At 37.7% G+C, this 23,999-nt stretch overlaps 2 protein-coding genes across 2 annotated transcripts in view; one reads left to right on the top strand and one right to left on the bottom strand.

The window, feature by feature from the left end:
* Positions 1 to 23,999, top strand: part of ZNF804A (zinc finger protein 804A) — a 336,208-nt gene that overhangs the window by 220,058 nt on the left and 92,151 nt on the right. The window lies entirely within an intron of this gene.
* Positions 10,960 to 12,633, bottom strand: LOC102393861 (ras-related GTP-binding protein A-like). Its single transcript, XM_006067675.4, has one exon. The coding sequence runs from the start codon at positions 12,344 to 12,346 to the stop codon at positions 11,405 to 11,407; it is 942 nt and encodes a 313-aa protein (XP_006067737.2). The 5' UTR covers positions 12,347 to 12,633; the 3' UTR covers positions 10,960 to 11,404.

Below are 23,999 nucleotides of genomic sequence, written 5' to 3'. Positions count from 1 at the left end.
ACTACATTGTACCCCTGAAACTATATTGAAAATCAACTATGCTCCAATTTAAAAAATTATAACATAGCAGTCAAAATAATCATCTTAGGAATTTGTATTCTAGCTTTGCAGAGTAATTCAGCAGAGAATTACAAAAAAGCATTACAAATAGATTGCTATTCTTTTAGAAGAGATGAGAAGCCCTCTTACACTGTTGCTGGGAATGTAAATTGGCACAACCACTATGGAGAATGGTAAGGAGATTCCATAAAAAACTAAAAATAGAGGTACTTTATGATCCAGCAATCTCACTCCTGGGCATATATCCAAAGAAAACCATAACTCAAAAGGGCTTATGCAGCCCAGTGTTCATTACAGCGCTATTTACAATAGCCACGCATGAAGGCAACCGAAACGCCCATCAACAGAAGAATGGATATAGAAGGTGTGGTACATATAGCCAATGGAATATTACTCAGACATAAAAAGAACAAAATAATCCCTTCCCTCTTAATAGTTCTAGCTCAGACGAAGGAAAAAGCACAGTGGAGGCACTTCCTTGGCAGTCCAGTGGTTAAGACCTCGCACTTGCACTGCCAGAAATGCAGGTTCCATCCCTGGTTATGGAACTAAGGCTAGCCAAAAAAATAAATAAATACATAAAATAAAATAAATAAATTTATATTAAAAAATAAATTTTGAACCTCTCAAAAAAAAACCAATGGTATGAATTTTTTTTTCCTTCTCTTTTCTGACAGCTCTCTGTCAGACTTGACCTTGGGATATCAAGAGGGAAAGTCTAGAACAATACTCTTTAGGAAACGTTGTAGGCAACAGCGAGTAAAGCTTTCAGTTGCAAGGAACAAAGGGAATACAATTTCTAGCAGCATCATCCAAAATCAAGACAAGACATGGTTCCACTTTCTGGAAGTGAGTCTGTCCTTGATATTCTAAAGTAATTTTTTTCTAGGAAAAAGAGATAAGACTATATTAATATGCAAAAACTAAGAAAAATATTGTTGATTAACAGGCTGTTACTCTGACTAGATTGGAGGCTGTTTTGTTTCTGCTTTCCAGAAAATGCAAGCAGCATTGATCTTTTTATACTTAGTATCATTGGTGGATTAATAAATAAAAACAAATAAGTAATAGAAATAGTAACATGTTTAAAATGAAACACTAGTGTTTATGCCAAGCAACTCATCTTGCCAATAGTGTATGTGAGGACTAATATAAATATTTAGTCATATAAACTGCATGTTTCTCTTATTGTGAGGTAAACAACATCAGTGAAGTGGGATGAAAGACCCATAAGTCTGAGAGTCAACTGACAGGGAAATCACATTATGGTTGGGTTTTACCACCGAGTGAGCCAAACGTTTCATTTAGTTCATTCTGTATGCTGGCGCTAGTAGTGCTTAGTTGTCTTTCAGTTCAGTTCACTTCAGTCACTCAGTCGTGTCCAACTATTTGTGACCCATGGACTGCAGCACACCAGGCTACCCTGTCCATCACCAACTCCTGGAGTTTGCTCAAACTCATGTCCACCAAGTCAGTGATGCCATTCAACCATCTCATTCTCTGTCATCCCCTTCTCTTCCTGCCTTCAATCTTTCCCAGCGTCAGGATCGTTTCCAATAAGTCAGTTCTTCACATCAGGTGGCCAGAGTATTGGAGCTTCAGCTTCAACACCAATCCTCCCAATGTATATTCAGGACTGATTTCTTTTAGGATGGACTGGTTTGATTTCCTTGCAGTTCAAGGGACTCTCAAGATCTTCTCCAACACCACAGTTCAAAAGCATCAATTCTTTGGTGTTCAGCTTTCTTTATAGTCCAGCTCTCATATCCATACATGACTACTGGAAAAACCATAGCTTTGACTAGACGGACCTTTGCTGCCAAAGTAATATCTCTGCTTTTCAATATGGTGTCTAGGTTGGTCATAGCTTTTCTTCCAAGGAGCAAGTGTCTTTTAATTTCATGGCTGCAGGCACCATCTGCAGTGATTTTAGAACCCCCCAAAATAAAGTCTGCTACTGTTTCCACTGCTTCCCCATCTATTTGCCATGAAGTGATGGGACCGAATGCTATGATCTTCGTTTTCTGAATGTTGAGCTTTCAGCCAACTTTTTCACTCTCCTCTTTCACTTTCATCAAGAGGCTGTTTAGTTCTTCTTCACTTTTTGCCATAAGGATGGTGTCATCTGCATATCTGAGGTTATTGATATTTCTCCCAGCAATCTTGATTCCAGCTTGTGCTTCATCCAGCCTGGCATTTCACATGATATACTCTGCCTATAAGTTAAATAAGCAGGGTGACAATATACAGCCTTGACTTACTCCTTTTCCAATTTGGAACCAGTCTATTGTTCCATGTCCAGTTCTTAACTGTTGCTTCTTGACCTGCATATAGATTTCTCAGGAGGCAGGTCAGGTCGTCTGGTATTCCCATCTCTCAAAGAATTTACCAAGGTTTGTTTTCCATGAGGAAAACAATAGTTGTCTTTAACTTCATTCAAAACAATTTTGTTGGAATGTATAATGACAGCTTCATATCAGCATACATTTTTAAAAAATGATCAAAATTGGTAAATTTTTGTGTAAGCATTTTAATACTGAAGACAGAAGGGAAAAAAGCAACATTTTCAGCATATTAAGAAATTCAGCATTATTTTAAGAAAAAAATGCAAACTGAAATGCAAAAAAAAAAAAAAAAGATTTGTTCTGTTTACGGAGAAGGTGTCAAAAATGTTTTGCAAAGTTTCATGATGGAGATTTCTTACTGGATGACATTCCATGGAGGGGTAGATCCATTGAAATCAATAGTGATCAAATCAGGACATTGAGAACAATCAATGTTATACCATGTGGGAGATAGCTGACATACTCAAATTATCCACATCAAGCACTGAAAATCATTTGCACCAGCTTGGTTATGTTAATCACTTTGTTGTTTGGGTTCCACAAAAGTTAAGTGAAGAAAAGCTCTTTGACTATATTTCTGCATGTGATTCTGAATTGAAACATAAGGAAAATGTTCTGTTTTTAAAACAAATTGAGAAGGGTGACTAAAATTGGATACTGTATAATACTATGGAGCGGAAGAGATTGTGCAGCAGGCAAAATGAGCCACCAACAACCATACCAAAGGCCAGTCTTCATCCAAAAACTGTGATGTGTTGCATATGGTGGGATTGGGAGGAAGTCCCATATTATTAGCTCCTTCTAGAAAACCAAATGATTAATTCCAACAAGTACTGCTCCCACTTAGACCATTGAAAACAGCACTCAATGAAAAGTGTCTGAAATTAGCTGACAAGAAACACATAAACTTCCATCAGGATACTGTAAGACTGCATGTTTCTTTGATGACCAGGCAAAAACTGTTCCAACTTGGCTGGTAAGTTCTGGTTCATCCACCATATTCACCAGACATTGAATCTTTGGATGTTCATTTCTTTTTGTGTTTACAAAATTCTCTTAATAGAAAAAAATTTTAATTTTCTGGAAAACTATAAAATGCACCTGGAATAGTTCTCTGCTCAAAAAGATTAAAGAAAAAAAAAAAAAAGCTTTGGAAAGTTAGAATTATGAAGCTGCTTGAAAAATGGTAGGAGGTAACGGAACAAAACAGTGAATATGTAGTTCAATAAAGTTCTTGGTGAAAATGGAAAATATGTCTTTTAGTTTTACTTAAAAAAACTAAAGGAACTTTTGGCCCAACCCAATTTGTTTCCATGTGCATTTTGGCCAGTAAATTATTCATAGAGAGGAATTACTTGTGTTTTATTTTTTTTTTGGTTCAAACTTTTTATTTATTTTTTTTAATTTTATTTTATTTTTAAACTTTACAATATTGTATTGGTTTTGCCAAATATTTTTTAATCATTATAGGACACTCTGGTAGCTCCTATGAGAATGCACAAATTAATGTATAAGATTAGTTTTCAATTTCCTTGTGCTTATAATTTATTTGGGGAAGTAAAGATAACCAATATGAAAAGACCTATAACAAAACTGACAAATGCTAGTTTCTGAATGGTGAAATCAGAAATTCTGGGAAAACTGGGTGTGAGTTGGCTGTTGAAAATTTGGTAGAATTTAAATTAACAGAAGGTAGAATGTTTCTGGAAAAAGAAACGACAAATTTTTGTTGGCAACCTTATACTAGATTTTGCCTAGTATTAGATTTGAGAGGGTGTTAATTTAGTAATGTAGTAAAAACTACTAGGGGAAAATTAAAGGGGCTGAGCAAAGATAATTTTTATTCTCAATGAATGTAAGTTTATGAAGTGAATGAAACTACATAGTTTACTTTCTCATTTATCATTTTATTTAACCATCTGTGGTGTGCTGCATTCCATGGGGTCGCAAAGAGTTGGACACGACTGAGCGACTGAACTGAACTGAACTGAAGAACTTTTTAAAGCAATTTTAATGGTATGTGACATCTGCCTAACTCTACAGGTCTATACCCAGAATCCTCCACTTTCTCCCATGCTAACCTCCCAAAAGTCCCAAAACATACTTTTTTCTTCCTGGCTTTGCTTTTGTTTCTTCCTAGCTTTGCTTTTATTTAGGTTATTTTCTTCTTTTAGCCTCTATTAGTCCAACCAAGATGAAACTTTTCTCTGACCCTTTCCTTTCTCAGATGCTAAAATATATGGGGGTTCTTTACCTCTATATGCTTAAAACACTTAATGTACACTTTAAATATAGGATCTTTTGCACCCTTGTAATTATTGGCTATGCTCAATAAAAAAGGCAGATTTTTTTGTCTTCTGCACTGCTCTATGCCCAACACCTGAAATGGTACTTAAACACAGAAATTTCTCAAAATTCTATATGTCTTGATTGATGAACATGATATCTTTGAAGGAGTATTTTTAATCTCTGAAAAGCTAGAAACTGCCATGCAGGTTCAGGTTTGGGATTTGCCTCACAAACATCAGTAAATTGCTGTTAGGTGAATGAATGATTAGAAAGACAAAGAGCTAACTTGAATCACTTGAAAGTACAAAACTAACATTTTGATGGAAAGATCACTAGACTGAGAGTTTAACTGTCAGTTCTAGTATTATTCTGACTCAAAATTGCTGAGTTACACTCATCAAGTCAGTGAAGTAATTTGGACATCAGTTTTTCTCATTTGTTAAATTAAGGAACTGGACATTGTACAACTACGTTACTTGTTAGGAGCTATTGTTACACGTTCACCCCATACATTCCTTAGCAAAACCTTTGCTTCAAAGGTTGCTTCTTTGCTCCACAAACACGTAATTTAACACCTAATTGTCTCCACATTATAGGAAATGAGAAAACTGTCATGGAAAGGTCATTGGGGAGAATTTATTCAGCACAGCATGGCAGTTTCTGGCTTTCAAGTGCTGCCTGGGATATAATCACTTGTCTAGTAGCTGAGAGGCCCTTCTAAACTTGAGTAGATTTTCCTGACCTATTTAAAACTCACTTAAATTTCTGGCATCTTTTTTGGAACATGGGGATTTAATTTGACATATGTAAATGAGATCTCCTTCACCTGGGTAGTTGCTCTTGCATAACTGTTGGTTTAATAGGCATGGCTTTGAGCATTTCTTTTGTTTAGGTAGAATGCTGAATATAAAGGATAATCTCTTCTATCAAGGACCTAACATTTTAAAGTCCTGTCTACACTAGATCATTACTATAAAGGACAGATATTTATTAGTCTCAGCTCTGAGTTCCACTTTGGGGTGTATGCTGCTGCTGCTGCTAAGTTGCTTCAGTCGTGTCCAACTCTGTGCAACTCCATAGACTGCAGCCCACCAGGCTCCCCCGTCCCTGGGATTCTCCAGGCAAGAACACTGGAGTGGGTTGCCATTTCCTTCTCCAATGCATGAAAGTGAAAAGTGACAGTGAAGTCGCTCAGTGTCCAACTCTTAGCGACCCCATGGACTGCAGCCCACCAGGCTCCTCCATCCATGGGATTTTCCAGGCAAGAGTACTGGAGTGGGATGCCATGGCCTTCTCTATTGGGGTATATAGGAACTTCTTTACAGAAAATTAAAATTATGCTTGAAGAAATTTTCCAACCCAAACAATGTAACATTTTAAAGTGTTTTAGCATAAATGTTAGTGGTCAGATTGTTGTTGTTCAGTCGCCAAGTAACAGCCAACTCTTTGTGACCCCATGGACTGCAGCACACCAGTCTTCCCTATCCTTCACTATCTCCTGGAATTTTGTCAAATTCCTGTCAATTGAGTCAGTGGTGCTATCTAACCATCTATTTCATCCTCTGCAGCCCCCTTCTCCCTTGCCTTCAATCTTTCCCAGCATTAGGGTCTTTTGCAATGCATTGGCTCTTCACATCAGTGGTCTGAAAAGCAGTTACTAATTTGTAGAATTCAAAAGTCACTAACATATATTTAAAATGAATAACCAACAAGGACCAACTATATAGCACATGGGAGAAGACAATGGCACCCCACTCCAGTACTCTTGCCTGGAAAATCCCATGGACGGAGGAGCCTGGTAGGCTGCAGTCCATGGGGTCGCTCAGAGTCAGACACGACTGAGTGACTTCACTTTCACTTTTCACTTTCATGCATTGGAGAAGGAAATGGCAACCCACTCCAGTGTTCTTGCCTGGAGAATCCCAGGGACGGGGGAGCCTGGTGGGCTGCCGTCTATGGGGTTCGCACGGAGTCGGACACAACTGAAGCAGCTTAGCCGTAGCAGCAGCATACAGCACATGGAACTCTGCTCAGTGTTAGGCGGCAGCCTGGATGGGAGGGGAGTTTTGGGGCGAATGGATACATTTATATGTATGGCTGAGTCCCATCACTGTTCCCCTGAAACTGTCACATCAATGTTAATCAGCTATATCCCAATACAAAATAAAACATTAAAAATAAAAATAAAAATCACGGACACAATTCAGTATTGTGAGAAGTCAAGAGATGCATATAATCCACAACATGCGTGTGTGCTCAGTCATGCAGTCATTTCCAACTCTTTGCAACCCAATGGACTGTATCCCCAGGCTCCTTTGTTCACAGAATTTTCCAGTCACAAGTACTGGAGTAGGTTGCCATTCCTACTCCAAGGGATCTCCCTGACCCATGGATCGAACCCGTGTCTGTCTCTTGCATCTCCTGCATTGGAAGGCAGATTCTTTACCACTGCACTACCTGGGAAACCCATATAACCCACACAAAACAATTATCTATGTTCATATTTTTTAGATATGTATAGATGCTGTTTTAAAATGGTAAAATACATAATTATTATTAAATCTATAATAGATCTTGTCATCTAATATTTTCTCAAATAGTATATGCTAAGAGTAAAACCCTCATTTGGAGTACACAAAATGTTTGTTATTCCTAGATAGTCCTTACTTTATTTTAGAGTATTGCATTCATGAGAAAAGTTAATAAATAATGAGGATATTTTGCTATGGTCATAATTATATACATGTTATTATATATCAGAGTAAGATAGAATTACAGATTAAGATATATGGCAGTAAAGTGTTATCAAAATAAGAGCAATATAATATATAGGCATACCTCTGAGATTTTGTGGATTTGTTACAGAGTACTTCAATAAAGCGAATATTGCAATAAAGCAATTTACAAATTACTTTGGTTTCCCAATGCATATAAAAATTATGTTTACGCTGTATTGTAGTCTGTTAAGTACGTGATAACATTCTGTCCAAAAAAGCAATGTATATATCTTCACTAAAAATACTTTATTGCTTAAAATTTCTAGCCATTAGTCTGATCCTTCAGTAAGTCATAATCTTTTTGCTGGCACAGGGTTTGAAAATTGCAAGAATTACTAAGTGCGACACACAGATAGGAAGTGAACATGAGCTGTTAGAAAAACTGAACCAATAAACTTGTTTGATGCAAGGATGCCCCAAATCTTCAATCTGTAAGAAGCACAACATCTACAAAGTGCAAAATAACAAAGTAAAATGAGGTATGCCTGTATTGCTACTTGATATTATTTTGACAATTCATATTTCAAAAATATTTATAAAATAGGGATGTTATAAAATCAAAGTATATGGTAGCTTATTTTCTAATATCTAATGTAAAAGCAGTTATTAACTTGTTCATTTTAAAGCAGTCATTTATTTGCTCATTTATTTTAAATTTGCTTGTGTCCAAAATGTCAGGATACAGGGATGAGTCTCAGGAATAGAAACCACAACAGTGTCTGCTGTATAGAGTAATCTAATCTTAAAATAATTATACCATGTAATACAGATAGCCAACACCTTACAGTGAATGAAGCGCTGTCACCCTGACTTTACCAAGATGAAGAAATGAGATCTGGGTGCATGTAAAAGAAAGCCACATATTTGCTTTGATTTTTGTTGTTGTGTCACTATAGCATGTTAGTTTATGGCCCCTTGTCAATTTTTCTTGTTTTGATACATATGAACACCAAATGCCTTAAATCTCTAAAATGTCATTTTAAAATATACAAGTACAGTACACAAGCTGTCATTTGATAAATGCATTGTGAACACAGAGCCAGGAACATAACATCTTTCACCATCCCATTTTCCTCACTGCTGATTCTAGGTCCCCTTAGGCAATAAAAGACTCCAGAGATTCCTTAATGGAATACAACTTTAGGTCGCAACTTTATTAGCTTAAACAAAGAACATGGAAATTGTCCCCAGATGGATTCACCAAGGCACTAGGCAACAATGATACCTAATTCCCCCAAGTGATTGTTTGATGTCTCTTTTAAGATAAAATTGCCTTGTACACAGGGAAATGGGCTATCAGTCCTGTCTTACAGTTCTACCCTTGGGAGAGCAGCAGCTATAGTATAGTGGCATTTTCTGCAGGGGATTTCAGAACTTAAGAGAAGTGAATTCTGTTTCTTTTTAGGTACTTGTAAGATTGTGAAAGCATAATAATTTATTGTTCTTTCATAAATTAAGAAATTTCTGCTTTTTCTATTTATTTTTCAATTATTCAGTCTTAAATGCACAAAACAGTCACATAACATAGTTGTGCATTGGCAAACATGTTCTTTCTTACATTCTTCATGATTTCTCTAGAATTTGATTTTTAAATTGATTAATTTATGCCCAGATTCAATGTATTCAGATTTGTCTCATTTACCAATCAAGCTCTCCTTAGAGTTCCAGTGTTACTATTTTACCAAAGTTTTATGAAAATTTTGAATATATTGTCTCCCACTGCTGTGTCTTGTTTTATTCTTGTTGTTTTGTTTCATTTTTAAAATCTCTTCCTCACTCTTCTACTTGGATGAGGATATTATGGATTCATAGATCATTTTGAGTAGAGCATAGTGTTTAGAGGGGGTGTTCAGACCAGGAGAGGTGAGATTATAGACTATTTTTGTGATAAACTAATGATCTTGGGCTTCCTTGGCGGCTCAGATGGTAAAGAATCTACCTGCAATGCAGGAGACCTGGGTTCTATCCCTGGGTCCTAGAGAAGGGAATGGCAACCCTCTCCAGTACTCTCGCCTGGAGAATTCTATGGACAAAGTAGCCTGGCAGACTATAGTCCATGGGGTCACAAAGAGTCAGATACAATTGAGAGACTAACAGAAATAAACAACGACCTTGAAAATGTATTCTAAATCTTGAAATGTATTCTAAATATGTTGGGTAATTAAAAACATTAGCTCAGTGAATAATTAAGATTTGCAGTTAACAAAATGCACTGTCAACATTGCTAATACTGTGTTAGGAAGAACAAAAGAGAGATTATATATCAGTTAATCCATGAGAGAAGTAGAAAAATGGCCATCACAAGTAGGGACTGAAAGGAGGAAGTTGAGTGGGAAAATGTTGCATAGATTGGGTATACAAAATCCTCAACCATCTCATCCTCTGTCATCCCCTTCTCCTCCTGCCTTCAGTCTTTCCCAGCATCAGTCTTTTCCAATAAGTCAGTTCTTTCCATCAGGTGGCCAAAGTATTGGAGTTTCAGCTTCAGCACCAGCCCTTCCAAAGAATATTCAGGGCTTATTTCCTTTAGGATTGACTGATTTGATCTCTTTGCAGTCCAAGGGACTCTCTCAAGAGTCTTCTCTACCATCACAGTTCAAAAGCATCAATTCTTCAGTGCTCAGCTTTATAGCCCAACTCTGACATCCATACATGACTACTAGAAAAACCATAGCTTTTATTAGACAGACCTTTGTTGGCAAAGTATTGTCTCTGCTCTTTAGTACGCTGTCTAGGCTTGTCATAGCTTTTCTTCCAAGGAGCAAGCATCTTTTAATTTCATGGCTTAATTTAAAAGTATAGCTTTTAAAGTATGGCTACAGTCACCATCAGCAGTGATTTTGAAGCCCCCCAAAATAAAGTCTGTCACTGTTTCCATTGTTTCCTCATCTATTTACCATGAAGCAATGGGACCGGATGCCATGATCTTAGTTTTCTGAAGGTTGAGTTTTAGCCAACTTTTTCACTCTCCTCTTTCACTTTAATCAAAAGGTTCTTTAGTTCTTTGTTTTCTGCCATAAGGGTTATTGTCATCTGCGTATCTGAGGTTATTGATACTTCTCCCAGCAATCTTGATTCCAGTTTGTACTTCATCCTGCATTTCACATGATATACCCTGCATATAAGTTAAATAAGCAGGGTGACAATATACAGACTTGATGTAACCCTTTCTTGATTTGGAGCTCTTCAGTTGTTCCATGTCCAGTTCTGTCTGTTGCTTCTTGACCTGCACAGATTTCTCAGGAGACAGATAAGGTGGTCTGATATTCTAATCTATTTAAGAATTTTCCACAGTTTGATATGATCTACACAGTCAAAGGCTTTGGCATAGTTAATAAAGTAGAAGTAAGTGTTTTTATGGAATCATCTTGCTTTTCCTATGATGCAGCAGATGTAGGCAATTTCACCTCTGGTTCCTCTTCCTTTTCTAAATCCAACTTAAACATCTGGAAATTCTTATTTCATGTACTATTGAAGCTTTGCTTGGAGATTTTATTTATTTATTTTTTAAACTGCTAACAGCAAATGTTTATTCATGATTGAAGCCAGGAAGAATTTATAAACGCATTTTAATACCTTGCTGATAAAATAACATTCCATCTTTGCAACCTTGTAAGGAAATACAGAAGATATTGTAAAGGCTTTGTGTATATCTACTATAACCAGGTAATCAGAACACATATACACACATACATCACCACCCACTTTAGTGTTACCCCATACCAACTTTTCAGAAAGGCCATCTTTAAAGCTCTACTGGATAACTGAGTAAATAGAGTCCAAAAGACTGGGGAGAAGGGAAGAAAGAGATGAAAATGATAAGCAGCACACATTTCAAAGCCCACTTATAAGCACACAACATTATGAATATTGAAAAAAAAAGGGGGGGGGTGAGGCAATTAAGCATTTTCAGAGAGCGTATTTTGGCAATATTCAATGCATATGGAGGCTGTGCTTGGGACCATCCACTTTCTCCAGCTTCTCAAAGTGTTTCCTGGCATTGCGAATGTTGATCAGAGTAGCCGCAGACGGGATTGACGGATCCGACATAACCACCATCACGTACGTGTTTGATGTGAAGATGTCGATGAAAGCAGCGAAGTTAGAATTCCTAACTTCCATGCTCTGGAAAGAAGCGGCCAATTTACTGCAGCTCAGCTTGAACTGCTGAATTATGTTGCTGATCTTCTCGAATCGGTGGACATCATGCTGCTCTTTGCACTGGTAATGGGAGATGACCAAGAACGTGGCTCTTTCAAACAGCAGAACTTCATCGGCCTCAATAATCTGGGCAAAATTCCTGAGATTCATCTCCAGCTGCTGGACATTTGGAATCAGATGATAGACAATACTGGACCAGGCTTTGTAGAGCGTTTCATCCCAGATGGACGTTCGAAAACAAGCACACTCCAGAGGGCGAGACAAACGCCTCAGGTCTTCCTCTCGCTCTTTAAAAATCAGGTCACGCTGATCTTCCTCAACCAGATCCATCTTGTGCACCAAGCAGAAGATTTTGGCATCAGGAGCATTCTGGAGGATGGCCTCCAGACACGACTGGTAATAATGCATGTCCTTTTCCAGTTCGCAGCTCTCCACGTCGAACACGTAAATCAGAACCTCGACATTACGGAAGATGTTGTCTCGCTGGCTGGTGAAGTAATTTTCCATGAAGGTGTCCTGACCGCCACAGTCCCACAGATTCAGCACCAAGTTGCCCAGGAATCGGATGTGGGAGTGCTCCACAGAAATGGTGGCACCCAGGCGCCAGGTGTCGCAAGCGATGTAATTGGCAAAGATAATCGACCTCATGCTGGTCTTCCCCGACCCGCTCTTCCCCATTAACAGCACCTTTTTCTTCATGGCTGTATTTGGCATCACCCGCAGGAGCTGCCGCGGACTGGGCCTCTGGGCGCGGCCTAACTGCAGCAGACGAAGGGAGGGAGGAGCCGGGGATTTCGGGGGCTCAGCCGGCTGGGCCGCGCCTCTGTACAGCTGGTGAAGCCAAAGGGGCGAGCTCGGCGCTGGGAAGGGCCGCGTCCGGTGAGCTCTTTCCCTGGGGAGAGCGCCAAGGGGCGGACGGCTGCAGCAGCTCCGAAGAAACGAGCGGCTTCCGGGGAGAGAAGTCTCTGAGCCTCCGCAGCCACCCACTTCCGGCGGCGATCTCGCGAGAACCCGCGCTCTCGAGCGTCGCTGCCGGAAGAGCTTTGAAAAACCGCTCTATCAATGAGACCCAGTACAGACCACCCGAAGGAGAGATTGGAAGGGGAACACAGGACTCGGGTGTTCTGTTCTCCTATTTAAACTGAGTTTATGTTATGTTATGTTAGGTTATGTTAAGTCGCTTCAGTCGTGTCCGACTCTGTGCGACCCCATAGACGGCAGCCCACCAGGCTCCACCGTCCCTGGGACTCTCCAGGCCAGAACACTGGAGTGGAGAATTTTAAACATTACATTACTAGCAAGAAGATGAGTGCAATTGTGCAGTAGTTTGAACATTCTTTAACATCACTTTTCTTTGGCGTTAGAATGAAAATTGATCTTTTCCAATCCTGTGGCCACTGATGAGTTTTCCAAATTTGCTGGCATATTGAGTTGCAGCACTTTCACAACATCATCTTTTAGGATATGCAATAGCTCAGCTGGAATTCCATCATCTCCACTAGCTTTGTTTGTAGTGATGCTTCATGAGGCCCACTTGACTTCAGACTCCAGGATGTCTGGCTCTAGGGGAGTGATCACACGATCGTGGTTATCTATGTCAGGAAGACCCTTTTTATATAGTTCTTCTGTGTGTTTTTGCCACCTTTTCTTAATATATTCTACTTCTTTTAGGTCCATAAAATCTCTGTTCTTTATTGTGCCCATATTTGCATGAAATGTTCCCTTGGATTCTCTCATTTTTTTGAAGAGATCTCTAGTCTTTCCCATTCTATTGTTTTCCTCTATTTCTGTCCCTTGATCACTGAGAAAATCTTTCTTATCTCTACTTGCTACTCTTTGGAACTCTGCATTCAGATGGGTTTATATTTCCTTTTTTTCCTTTGCTTTTAGCTTCTCTTCTTTCCTCAGCTATTTGTAAGTCCTCCTCAAACAACCATTTTGCCTTTTTGCATTTCTTTTTCTTGGGGATTGTCTTGATCACTGCCTCCTGTAGAATGTCACAAACCTCCGTCCATAGTTCTTTAGGCACTCTGTCTATCAGATCTAATACCTTTAATTTATTTGTTACTTCCATTGTATAATCATAAGGGCTTTGATTTAGGTAATTCCTAAATAGTCTAGTGGTTTTCCCCACTTTCTTCATTTTAAATCTGAATTTTGCAGTAAGAAATTCATGGTCTGAGCCACAGTCTGCTCCCAGTCTTGCTTTTGCTGACTGTAAAGAGCTTATCCATTTCAGCTGCAAAGATATAAGCAATCTGATTTCTGTGTTGACCATCCGGTGATATCTATGTACAGAATCATTTCTTGTGTTGTTGAAAGAGAGTGTTTCCTATGACGTGCATTTTCTTGCCAGAACTTGTTAGTCTTTGCACTGCTTCATTTTGTACTTCAAGGCCAAACTTGCCTGTAACTCCAGGTATTTCTTGACTTCCTACTTTTGCATTCCAGTCCCCTATGATGAAAAGGACTTCTTGTTTTGGTATTAGTAGATCATCATAGGACTGTTCAACTTTAGCTTCTTTGGCATTAGTGATTGTCGCACAGACTTGGATTACTGTGATATTGCATGGTTTGCCTAAATGAACAGAGTTCATTCTGTCATATTGTGTGTGTGTATGTGTGGGCAGTCGTTAAATAAAATCAAAATTATTGCATCTCCATGGCTTCCTTCTTAATTGATTCTTAAAACTGCAAGCAAAGAAGCAAATAGGGTAATTGTGAGATTGCTTATTATTAATTGACTTTCTCTAAAATGAGAGTTTTATTTTTATTTTTAATAGGTTCTTGAAACTTTATTAATAGGCACTGGAGTCCCAGTTTGAAACTTATGAACTGAAGAGTTTCAGAAAAACCTATAAAAGGTATTATATCATCAAAACCTGCTGTGATTGTTTATCCTTGTATGCTTTCACACCAAATTCATGTTTTCACTTGGAAACAACATTAAAACTAATCTGTTGAAGAACAATAAATGGAACTACCTAGGAAACAATTAAGTCCCAACTATCAAACTTTCAGACTTTTTAAACTCTATATTCTTTTTACTTAATCTTAGCAAGTATACATGAAACCTTGTTCATAAAATTTGTCCTACTTACCAAGATTCAATCAATTCACCTAAGAAAGTATACTGTTAATCTGTCTGAATATCTTTAAACTATTAAATATTAAGGCAATTTCTACAGCAAATGTCTTAAGTATTCAATTTGAAAGTGGTCAATGTGTTTGACGGAGTATAGAATTAGTTTTATTAAACTATAGAAAAGTAAATGATCTAGTTATTAAAAGTGAGATATATAAGACTATAATATTGCATATTTTATTGTTTATAACTATAATATAATTTTATTATAACTATAATATAATTTTCTGGAGCAGCTGTTAAGAGATACCCCATGTCCAAGGTAAGAGAAACCCAAGTAAGAGGGTAGGTGTTGCAAGAAGGCATCAGAGGGCAGACACACTGAAACCAAAATCACAGAAAACTAGTCAATCTAATCACACTAGGACCACAGCCTTGTCTAACTCAGTTAAACTAAGCCATGCCCATGGGGCCACCCAAGATGGGTGGGTCATGGTGGAGAGGTCGGACAGAATGTGGTCCACTGGAGAAGGGAATGGCAAACCACTTCAGTATTCTTGCCTTGAGAACCCCATGAACAGTATGAAAAGCCAAAATGATAGGATACTGAAAGAGGAACTCCCAGGTCAGTAGGTGCCCAATATGCTACTGGAGATCAGTGGAGAAATAACTCCAGAAAGAATGAAGGGATGGAGCCAGAGCAAAAACAATACCCAGCTGGGGATGTGACTGGTGATAGAAGCAAGGTCCAATGCTGTAAAGAGCAATATTGCATAGGAACCTGGAATGTCAGGTCCATGAATCAAGGCAAATTGGAAGTGGTCAAACAGGAGATGGCAAGAGTGAATGTCAATATTCTAGGAATCAGCGAACTAAAATGGACTGGAATGGGTGAATTTAATTCCGATGACCATTATATCTACTACTGTGGGCAGGAATCCCTCAGAAGAAATGGAGTAGCCATCATGGTCAACAAAAGATTCCAAAATGCAGTACTTGGATGCAACCTCAAAAATGAAAGAATGATCTCTATTTGTTTCCAAGGCAAACCATTCAATATCACAGTAATCCAAGTCTATGCCCTAACCAGCAATGCTGAACAAGCTGAAGTTGAACAGATCTATGAACACCTACAAGACCTTTTAGAACTAACACCCAAAAAAGATGTCCTTTTCATTATAGGGGACTGGAATGCAAAAGCAGGAAGTCAAGAAACACCTGGAGTATTTGTATCAATTTGATATGGAGTATCAAATTTGGCTTTGGAATACAGAATGAAGCAGGGCAAACACTAATAGAGTTTTGCCAAGAAAATGCACTGGTCATAGCAAACACTTCTTCCAACAACACAAGAGATGACTCCGCACATGGACATCACCAGATGGTCAACACCGAAATCAGATTGATTATATTCTTTGCAGCCAAAGATAGAGAAGCTCTATACAGTCAACAAAAACAAGACCAGGAGCTGACTGTGGCTCAGATCATGAACTCCTTATTGCCAAATTCAGACTTAAATTGAAGAAAGTAGGGAAAAGCACTAGACCATTCAGGTATGACCTAAATCAAATCCTTATGATTATACAGTGGAAGTGAGAAATAGATTTAAGGGACTAGATCTTATAGATAGAGTGCCTGATGAACTATGGACAGAGGTTCGTGACATTGTACAGGAGATAAGGATCAAGACCATCCCCATGGAAAAAAATGCAAAAAGAAATGGCTGTCTGAGGAGGCCTTACAAATAGCTGTGAAAAGAAATGAAGCAAAAAGCAAAGGATAAAAGGAAAGATATAAGCATCTGAATGCAGAGTTCCAAAGAACAGCAAGAAGAGATAAGAAAGCCTTCCTCAGTGATTAATGCAAAGAAATAGAGGAAAACAACAGAATGGGAAAGACTAGAGATCTCTTCAAGAAAATGAGAGATACCAAGGGAACATTTCATGCAAAGATGGGCACAATAAAGGACAGAAATGGTATGGACCTAACAGAAGCAGAAGATATGAAGAAGAGGTGGCAGGAATGCACAGAAGAACTGTACAAAAAATATCTTCAAGAACAAGATAATTACGATGGTGTGATCACTCACCTAGAGCCAGACATCCTGGAACGTGAAGTCAAGTGGGCCTTAGAAAGCATCACTAGTGATGGAATTCCAGTTGAGCTCTTTCAAATCCTGAAAGATGATGCTGTGAAAGTGCTGCACTCAATATGCCAGCAAATTTGGAAAACTCAGCAGTGGCCACAGGACTGGAAAAGGTCAGTTTTCATTCCAATCCCAAAGAAAGGCAATGCCAAAGAATGCTCAAACCAGCGCCCAATTGCACTCATCTCATATGCTAGTAACGTAATGATCAAAATTCTCCAAGCCAGGCTTCAACAATACGTGAACCATGAACTTCCAAATGTTCCGGCTGGTTTTAGAAAAGGCAGAGGAACCAGAGATCAAATTGCCAACATCCATTGGATCATGGAAAAAGCAAGAGAGTTCCAGAAAAACATCTATTTCTGCTTTATTGACTATGCCAAAGCCTTTGACTGTGTGAATCACAATAAACTGTGGAAAATTCTGAAAGAGAGGGGAATACCAGACCACCTGACCTGCCTCTTGAGAAATTTGTATGCAGATCAGGAAGAAACTGTTAGAACTGGACATGGAATAACAGACTGGTTCCAAATAGGAAAAGGAGTACATCAAGGCTGTATATTGTCACCCTGCTTATTTAACTTATATGCAGAGTACATCATGAGAAACGCTGGGCTGGAAGAAGCACAAGCTGGAATCAAGATTGCCGAGAGAAGTATCAATAACCTCAGATATGCAGATAACACCACCCTTATAGCAGAAAGTGAAGAGGAACTAAAAAGCCTCTTGACGAAAGTGAAAGAGGAGAGTGAAAAAGTTGGCTTAAAGCTCAACATTCAGAAAACGAAGATCATGGTATCCAGTCCCATCACTTCATGGGAAATAGATGGTTAAACAGTGTCAGACTTTATTTTCGGGGTCTCCAAAATCACTGCAGATGGTGACTGCAGCCATGAAATTAAAAGACACCTACTGCTTGGAAGAAAAGTTACGACCAACCTAGATAGCATATTGAAAAGCAGAGACACTACTTTGCCAACAAAGGTCTGTCTAGTCAAGGCTATTGTTTTTCCTGTGGTCAGGTATGGATGTGAGACTTGGACTGTGAAGAAAGCTGAGCACTGAAGAATTGATGCTTTTTAACTGTGATGTTGGAGACGACTCCTGAGAGTCCCTTGGACTGTAAGGAGATCCAACCAGTCCATTCTAAAGGAGATCAGCCTTGGGATTTCCTTGGAAGGAATGATGCTAAAGCTGAAACTCCAGTACTTTGGCCACCTCACGCGAAGAGTTGACTCATTGGAAAAGACTCTGATGCTGGCAGGGATTGGAGGCAGGAGGAAAAGGGGATGACAGAGGATGAGATGGCTGGATGGCATCACTGACTTGATGGACATGAATCTAAGTGAACTGCAGGAATTGGTGATGGACAGGGAGGCCTGGCGTGCTACGATTCATGGGGTTGAAAAGAGTCAGACACGACTGAGCAACTGAACTGAACTGAATATTGCTTCTTGGGGCTAGATAATTTTATATAATGTTAATTGTGAAAAGTCTTGTATATTTTTACATAGAAATCAGTATCCCCCACATATATAGCTCCTTTTTAAATCAACACGTAGGCACAATTTACATACCTCAATACTAGCATATTTTAATTTTTCATGACTTTCGTGAAATGCATACTTTTGTGTAGATGCCACTCCAGTTGTAATATATAATATTAATCTCTGTCCTGAAAGTTTACTCAGATGTTTTGCAGTCTTCCCACTATCCCTTGACCATTCACTCCAGGTGATGAATAATTAGTTTGCATGCTCTAGATGTTCATACAATGTGTGTGTGTGTGTGTGTGTGTGTGTGTGTGTGTGTTTGTCACCTGGTCATGTCAAACTCTTTCTGACCCCATAGATGGTAGCCTCCCAGGCTCCTCTTTCCATGGAATTCTGTACACAAGAATACTGTGGTGGGTTGGCATTCTCTTCTCCAGGGGATCTTCCTGACCCAGGAATTGAACCCCAGTCTCCTGCATTGCAGGCAGATTCTTTACCATCTGAGCCACCAGGGAAGACTTTAATCAAATAATATTTACTAGTTTGTGTTCACTGTCTTGTACTCAATACATGTGAAATTCATTCTCTTTGTTGAGTGAATCCGTAGTTTGTTCCTTTTTATGATCGAGTGATAGTCCACTATGTGAAAATACCAAAATAAATGTGTCTATTCACTGTTCACTATCTATCTAATCTAGTATCTATTCACTGGATTTTCTTGCCTGGCCAATCCCATGAACAGAGGAGCCTGGCATGCTACAGTCCATAGTTCGAAAAGAGTGGGACATGACTTCAGTTTCACTTCCACTTTCTTTCATTCACTTTTAATGGTATATGATAATATGTGTATGCACATGTTGCATACACATGCACACACACTTTGGACACATCATCTCATAAGTGAATATGTAAATGTTCTGATTTTTCTTTTTGTCCCAGTTAGTGAGATTGTGTGAAAAATTCCTTTTCCTGAAAGAAAACAAACTTCAAAATAATGCTGATCAACATATATTCTATTGCAATGATGTGATTTTATTTAGACCAATTTTATTTCCTTTAAATTTAATTAACTAGATTTCTTATGCTTCTAAACTACACCTGCCTGTTATCCCCAATATCTTATACTATTTTTGTTTCTTCCCTGCAGAGTGCATAATCACAGTAAAACAATTTGTATTCAGAAAATCCAACATTATTACCATATTCTCTTATTATCTATTTCATTTAATAGTCAAGCAAAAATAAAGTAAAAGTTACATAAACAGTAATTAATGGTGAAATTAGAGTTTATCAGCTTCATCAGGTCTATGCTTATCTGTTTTCGTTCTTGTTCAATTGCAAAGTCATGTCCGACTCCTTGCAACCTCATGGACTGCAGCATGCCAGGCTTCCTTGTCCTTTACTATCTCCTGGAGTCTTTTTCAATGAGTTGGCTCTTCACATCAAGTGGATAAAATATTAGAGCTTCAGCTTCAGCATTAGTCCTTCCAAAGAATATTCAGAGTTGATTTCCTTTAGGATTGACTGGTTTGATCTCCTTGCTGTCCAAGGGACTCTCAAGAGTCTTCTCCAGCACCACAGTTGGAATGCATCAATTTTTCATTGCTCAGCTTTATTTATGGTTCAACTCTCACATCTATACTCGATTACTGGAAAGATATAATTTTACTATACTGATCTTTTTTGGCAAAATAATGTGTCTGCTTTTTAATATGCTATCTAGTTTTGTCATAGCTTTTCTTCCAAGGAGCAAGCGACTTACATGTTTAGACTTTACTATATTTATATTCTGTTGTGGGATTATAGTAACATCTTTTTCTCATTACTTCTAATTTGAATCTAAAAGATATTTTTATCAACAAACAAAGTTTATTGTTATGAAAAATTGGAGAAGGAAATGGCAACCAACTCCAATATTATTGCCTGGGAAATCCCAAGGATTTGGAATTTGGCCTAAAGTCCATGGAGTCACAGAGAGTCTGACACAACTTAGTTCTTTTTAGCAGCATTATGAAAATATTTATTACTGAAAAAGGTAGTGGCCCTGTAAAAAAAGAAAATACCATCTTAAGTCACTAAAACTATGTTTCTTAAAGGAATATTAATGTAAACATTAGATTCAAACGAATTTGCTTTTCTTCAGTTCAGTCGCTCAGTCGTGTCCGACTCCTTGGAACCCTATGAATTGCAGCACGCCAGGCCTCCCTGTCCATCACCAACTCCCGGAGTTCACCTAGACTCATGTCCATCGAGTCAGTGATGCCATCCAGCCACCTCATCCTCTGTCGTCCCCTTCTCCTCCTGCCCCCAATCCCTCCCAACATCAGAGTCTTTTCCAATGAGTCAATTGTATAACATGTGTGCTTAATTATCACAGAATACTTTCTATACATACTGTCTATAAAACAAAATTTACTGATGGTAATTTTTTATTAAGAAATATTTGAATACAAAAATAATGATAATAAAACTTAAGTTCATTAGCTCTAAGTAAGCTGTAAACAAAATTATATTATAAGCTATAATACTGTATATAATAAATGGAGAAGCTATATAAATTCCACATTTCTAACATATTTTATTTCACTTTGGATTGTTTGTCCATGACATGATCTAATTAAGTAGCTACAATAAAATTAAAATCCTTTATATAATATTTTCAATAATGTGAAATATATTTTAAAATAAAGCATTTTAAAAGATTTAAGTATCACAAAACTCTCATATTAATAAACATAGAGACTTTAAATCACCTTTTGAATTTTGTACTGATCTTGTCACTGTATTTTTAAGATAAAAGTATAAGAACTGTCAGTTGGATTTTTCAAGGAACATATTCCATCTATCAGAAGGCATTTCCTGAGATAGTTGGGACAGTGCCATACAAAATATCTACTCTCTCTTCTAAGATAATACTTATTTTTAGTTTGCTTCCAAAAGAATTTCAGTTGGCTACCATTCGAATTGCAATTAAAAAAAAATCTAGATTTATATCTGACATAGACAAAAAACAAGTTTTAAGGGACAAATTATTTTAGTGAAGTTTAATTAGGCAATTTATAGATAATCTTTTAATCTCTGGAAGCCAACTAATTAGAAATTTTCTCATTTTTAACTTTACAAAATAAGAAAAACATTTTTAATCCACTTGACAAAATTTTATATTTTGCAAATATTAATTATGTAGAATATAACTGTAAGTCTGTGGAGCTAATATATATTTTCAGAATTTACTTGCTGGTAAAATGTGTCAGTTTATGATTTTTATCAATTTAATAGATAATTTTTGCAATCTACCTGTTTTTTTATTGTGAGAATTCTATATTGAAACAAGCTTTAAAATATTTATAAACCAGTTGTATACCTGGAGAATTATATCATATGTTTGCTTAACTCACAAGTCTAAAGTTTAATAATAAAAAATTTTTTCCAAGCATAAAGCCTGCAGATTCTTTTCACAAAGTGTTGGTTCCAAGTGTAACTGTTAGTTTTTGGCTACCCACTCCAATAATTCTTGCCTGGCAAATTCCATGGACAGAGGAGCCATTGGGCTACAGTCTATGGTGTCACAAAGAATCAGACGTGACTATTTGACTAACACACAGACACATGATTAAAGAGAGAGGTTATTTCATTAATGTTAACTTGAGTATTTTATCATTTGAGACAGACTTATGTCTTTGTGAGGTGATTAAGGTGAGAAATTTATGTGCATCAGTGATGCCATGAACTACTAAGATGGGCCTTCTGTTTTAGTTAGCAGTCAAGTAACTTTGATCCATCTGGCAATTCATGAGTAGTGAACTGAATTTAAAAAGAAAACTGTTAGTATACCATTGAGAGCACCTTGCAGCATCTAGTCACTTTAATATGAGTCTTGTATGGACAGTCACTTTCTATCCTCCGTCCTCTCCTAAAGAACTAAATTGAGTCTCTGAGGCACTGAAAAGATTTCCATTGGAATGAACCTTTTTACTAGATGGAATGGAATCCAGTTTGGGTGGACAAATGGCTATAAATTTTACTAGATGCTCCTGAAAAACTTACATGACACAATAAAATATAAATTATCTTTAGTGGTAGCCTCAATTTGTAGGAGTAAGTTAGGAGGTAAAGAAGCAAATATGTAGCTATTCTGCTAGAATAAAACTCTGCTACAAAGTATGTTTTACAATCTTAAGAGTACTTCTACAGGAAAAAGTGGTGTATTTCATACATTTTTGAAAGCTACTTTCAAAATGAAAAAGGACTGTAGAGTGTATTTGGTTTTAAACGTTGAGAGGTGAAAAACCAGATTTTCCTTTAAAGGTAGAGCACCACCTATTTATATACCTGCATATTCGTGTATGCAAATTATTGATAAGTAAACTTGTATTCATCTTAATGGTTAGTATTATGCTAATAACCCCTTTTGTTTAAATTTTGGGGCTAATATTAATTTAAAAATATTTTACTGTGTTATACTTTTAAAATTTAGAAAAACATCTGATTATTCAATTAATTGCTCTTTCTCTGAATGGAACTGACTATTGGCTATGCATGGGTTTCAGCTAAGGGAGATATTGATGTTATATTTGAAGCATTAATTTTTGAGTAATTTAAATTTCCACTCAAATTGCTTTACAGTCACATTAGTGTTGCTTGAGAATGTCTTAACAATTCTGAATCCCAAGCCTCAACTAAACCTATTGAATCAAAGTCTGGACTTTGATAGGTGTTTCAAATGCATATTATTGAGATTTGAAGTACACATATTTGGTAGCCTCTCTGGAAAATCCCATGGATGGAGGAGCCTGGTAGACTGCAGTCCATGGGGTTGCTAAGAGTCGGACACGACTGAGCGACTTCACTTTCACTTTTCACTTTCATGCATTGGAGAAGGAAATGGCAACCCACTCCAGTGTTCTTGCCTGGAGAATCCCAGGGACGGGGGAGCCTGGTGGGCTGCCATCTATGGGGTCGCAGAAAGTCGTACACGACTGAAGCAACTTAGCAGCAGCAGCAGCAGCCTCAGCAGTTAGCTTAATAACTGTTATCTGAAGAAAAGGGATATCTTCATATGTGAAGTTGCCGTTACCAAAACACTAAACAACCACCATGCCAGCAAAAAGACAGTGAGGGGGATGGGAAGAATCCATTTTGGAAACATTTTACTTCCCAATGATAATACCCTATCTGTTTCAGATTCCTGAATAATGCCATGAACAAAAGTGGAATCTTGATATCTCACTGTAGAAGTCAGTAACTCTTTCTAAACTTTTGACACTGAGGGCTACACTTGACTGGAGAGAAACCTCAGTTCTTTAATCTTACATATAGAAAAATAACCAGTTTCAGGGATACAATGTCAGTCAAGAATTCATTATACTCTTAAGGCTTTTAAGCAGCCTCTGTTATTTCAATGACCTATCAATTAATCAAAGTATACTGGGCTATGCCAATTAATTATGCAGTTTGTCCCTGTCTGTTATCCACATCATAATCATTACATCCATTCCTTCAGTCCATAAGAAATTATTGAGAGTCTATCACAAACTGGTACTTTGGCTAGTGGGGGGTCCTACTAGCCAAAGAGCTCCTATTTTGGTAATTATTGACACAGCAGGACTTTACTGTGTGCTTAAAAACAAGTAGACTTATATG

This window comes from Bubalus bubalis, chromosome 2, assembly GCF_019923935.1.
Source record: "Bubalus bubalis isolate 160015118507 breed Murrah chromosome 2, NDDB_SH_1, whole genome shotgun sequence".
NCBI lineage: Eukaryota > Metazoa > Chordata > Mammalia > Artiodactyla > Bovidae > Bubalus > Bubalus bubalis.
The sequence above is the reverse complement of the archived record's forward strand: the minus strand, read 5'-3'. Positions and strand labels throughout refer to the sequence as shown.

Bases quoted from the DNA above. Each gene is read 5' to 3' on its own strand.
- LOC102393861 (XM_006067675.4), bottom strand. From the start codon at position 12,346: ATGCCAAATACAGCCATGAAGAAAAAGGTGCTGTTAATGGGGAAGAGC.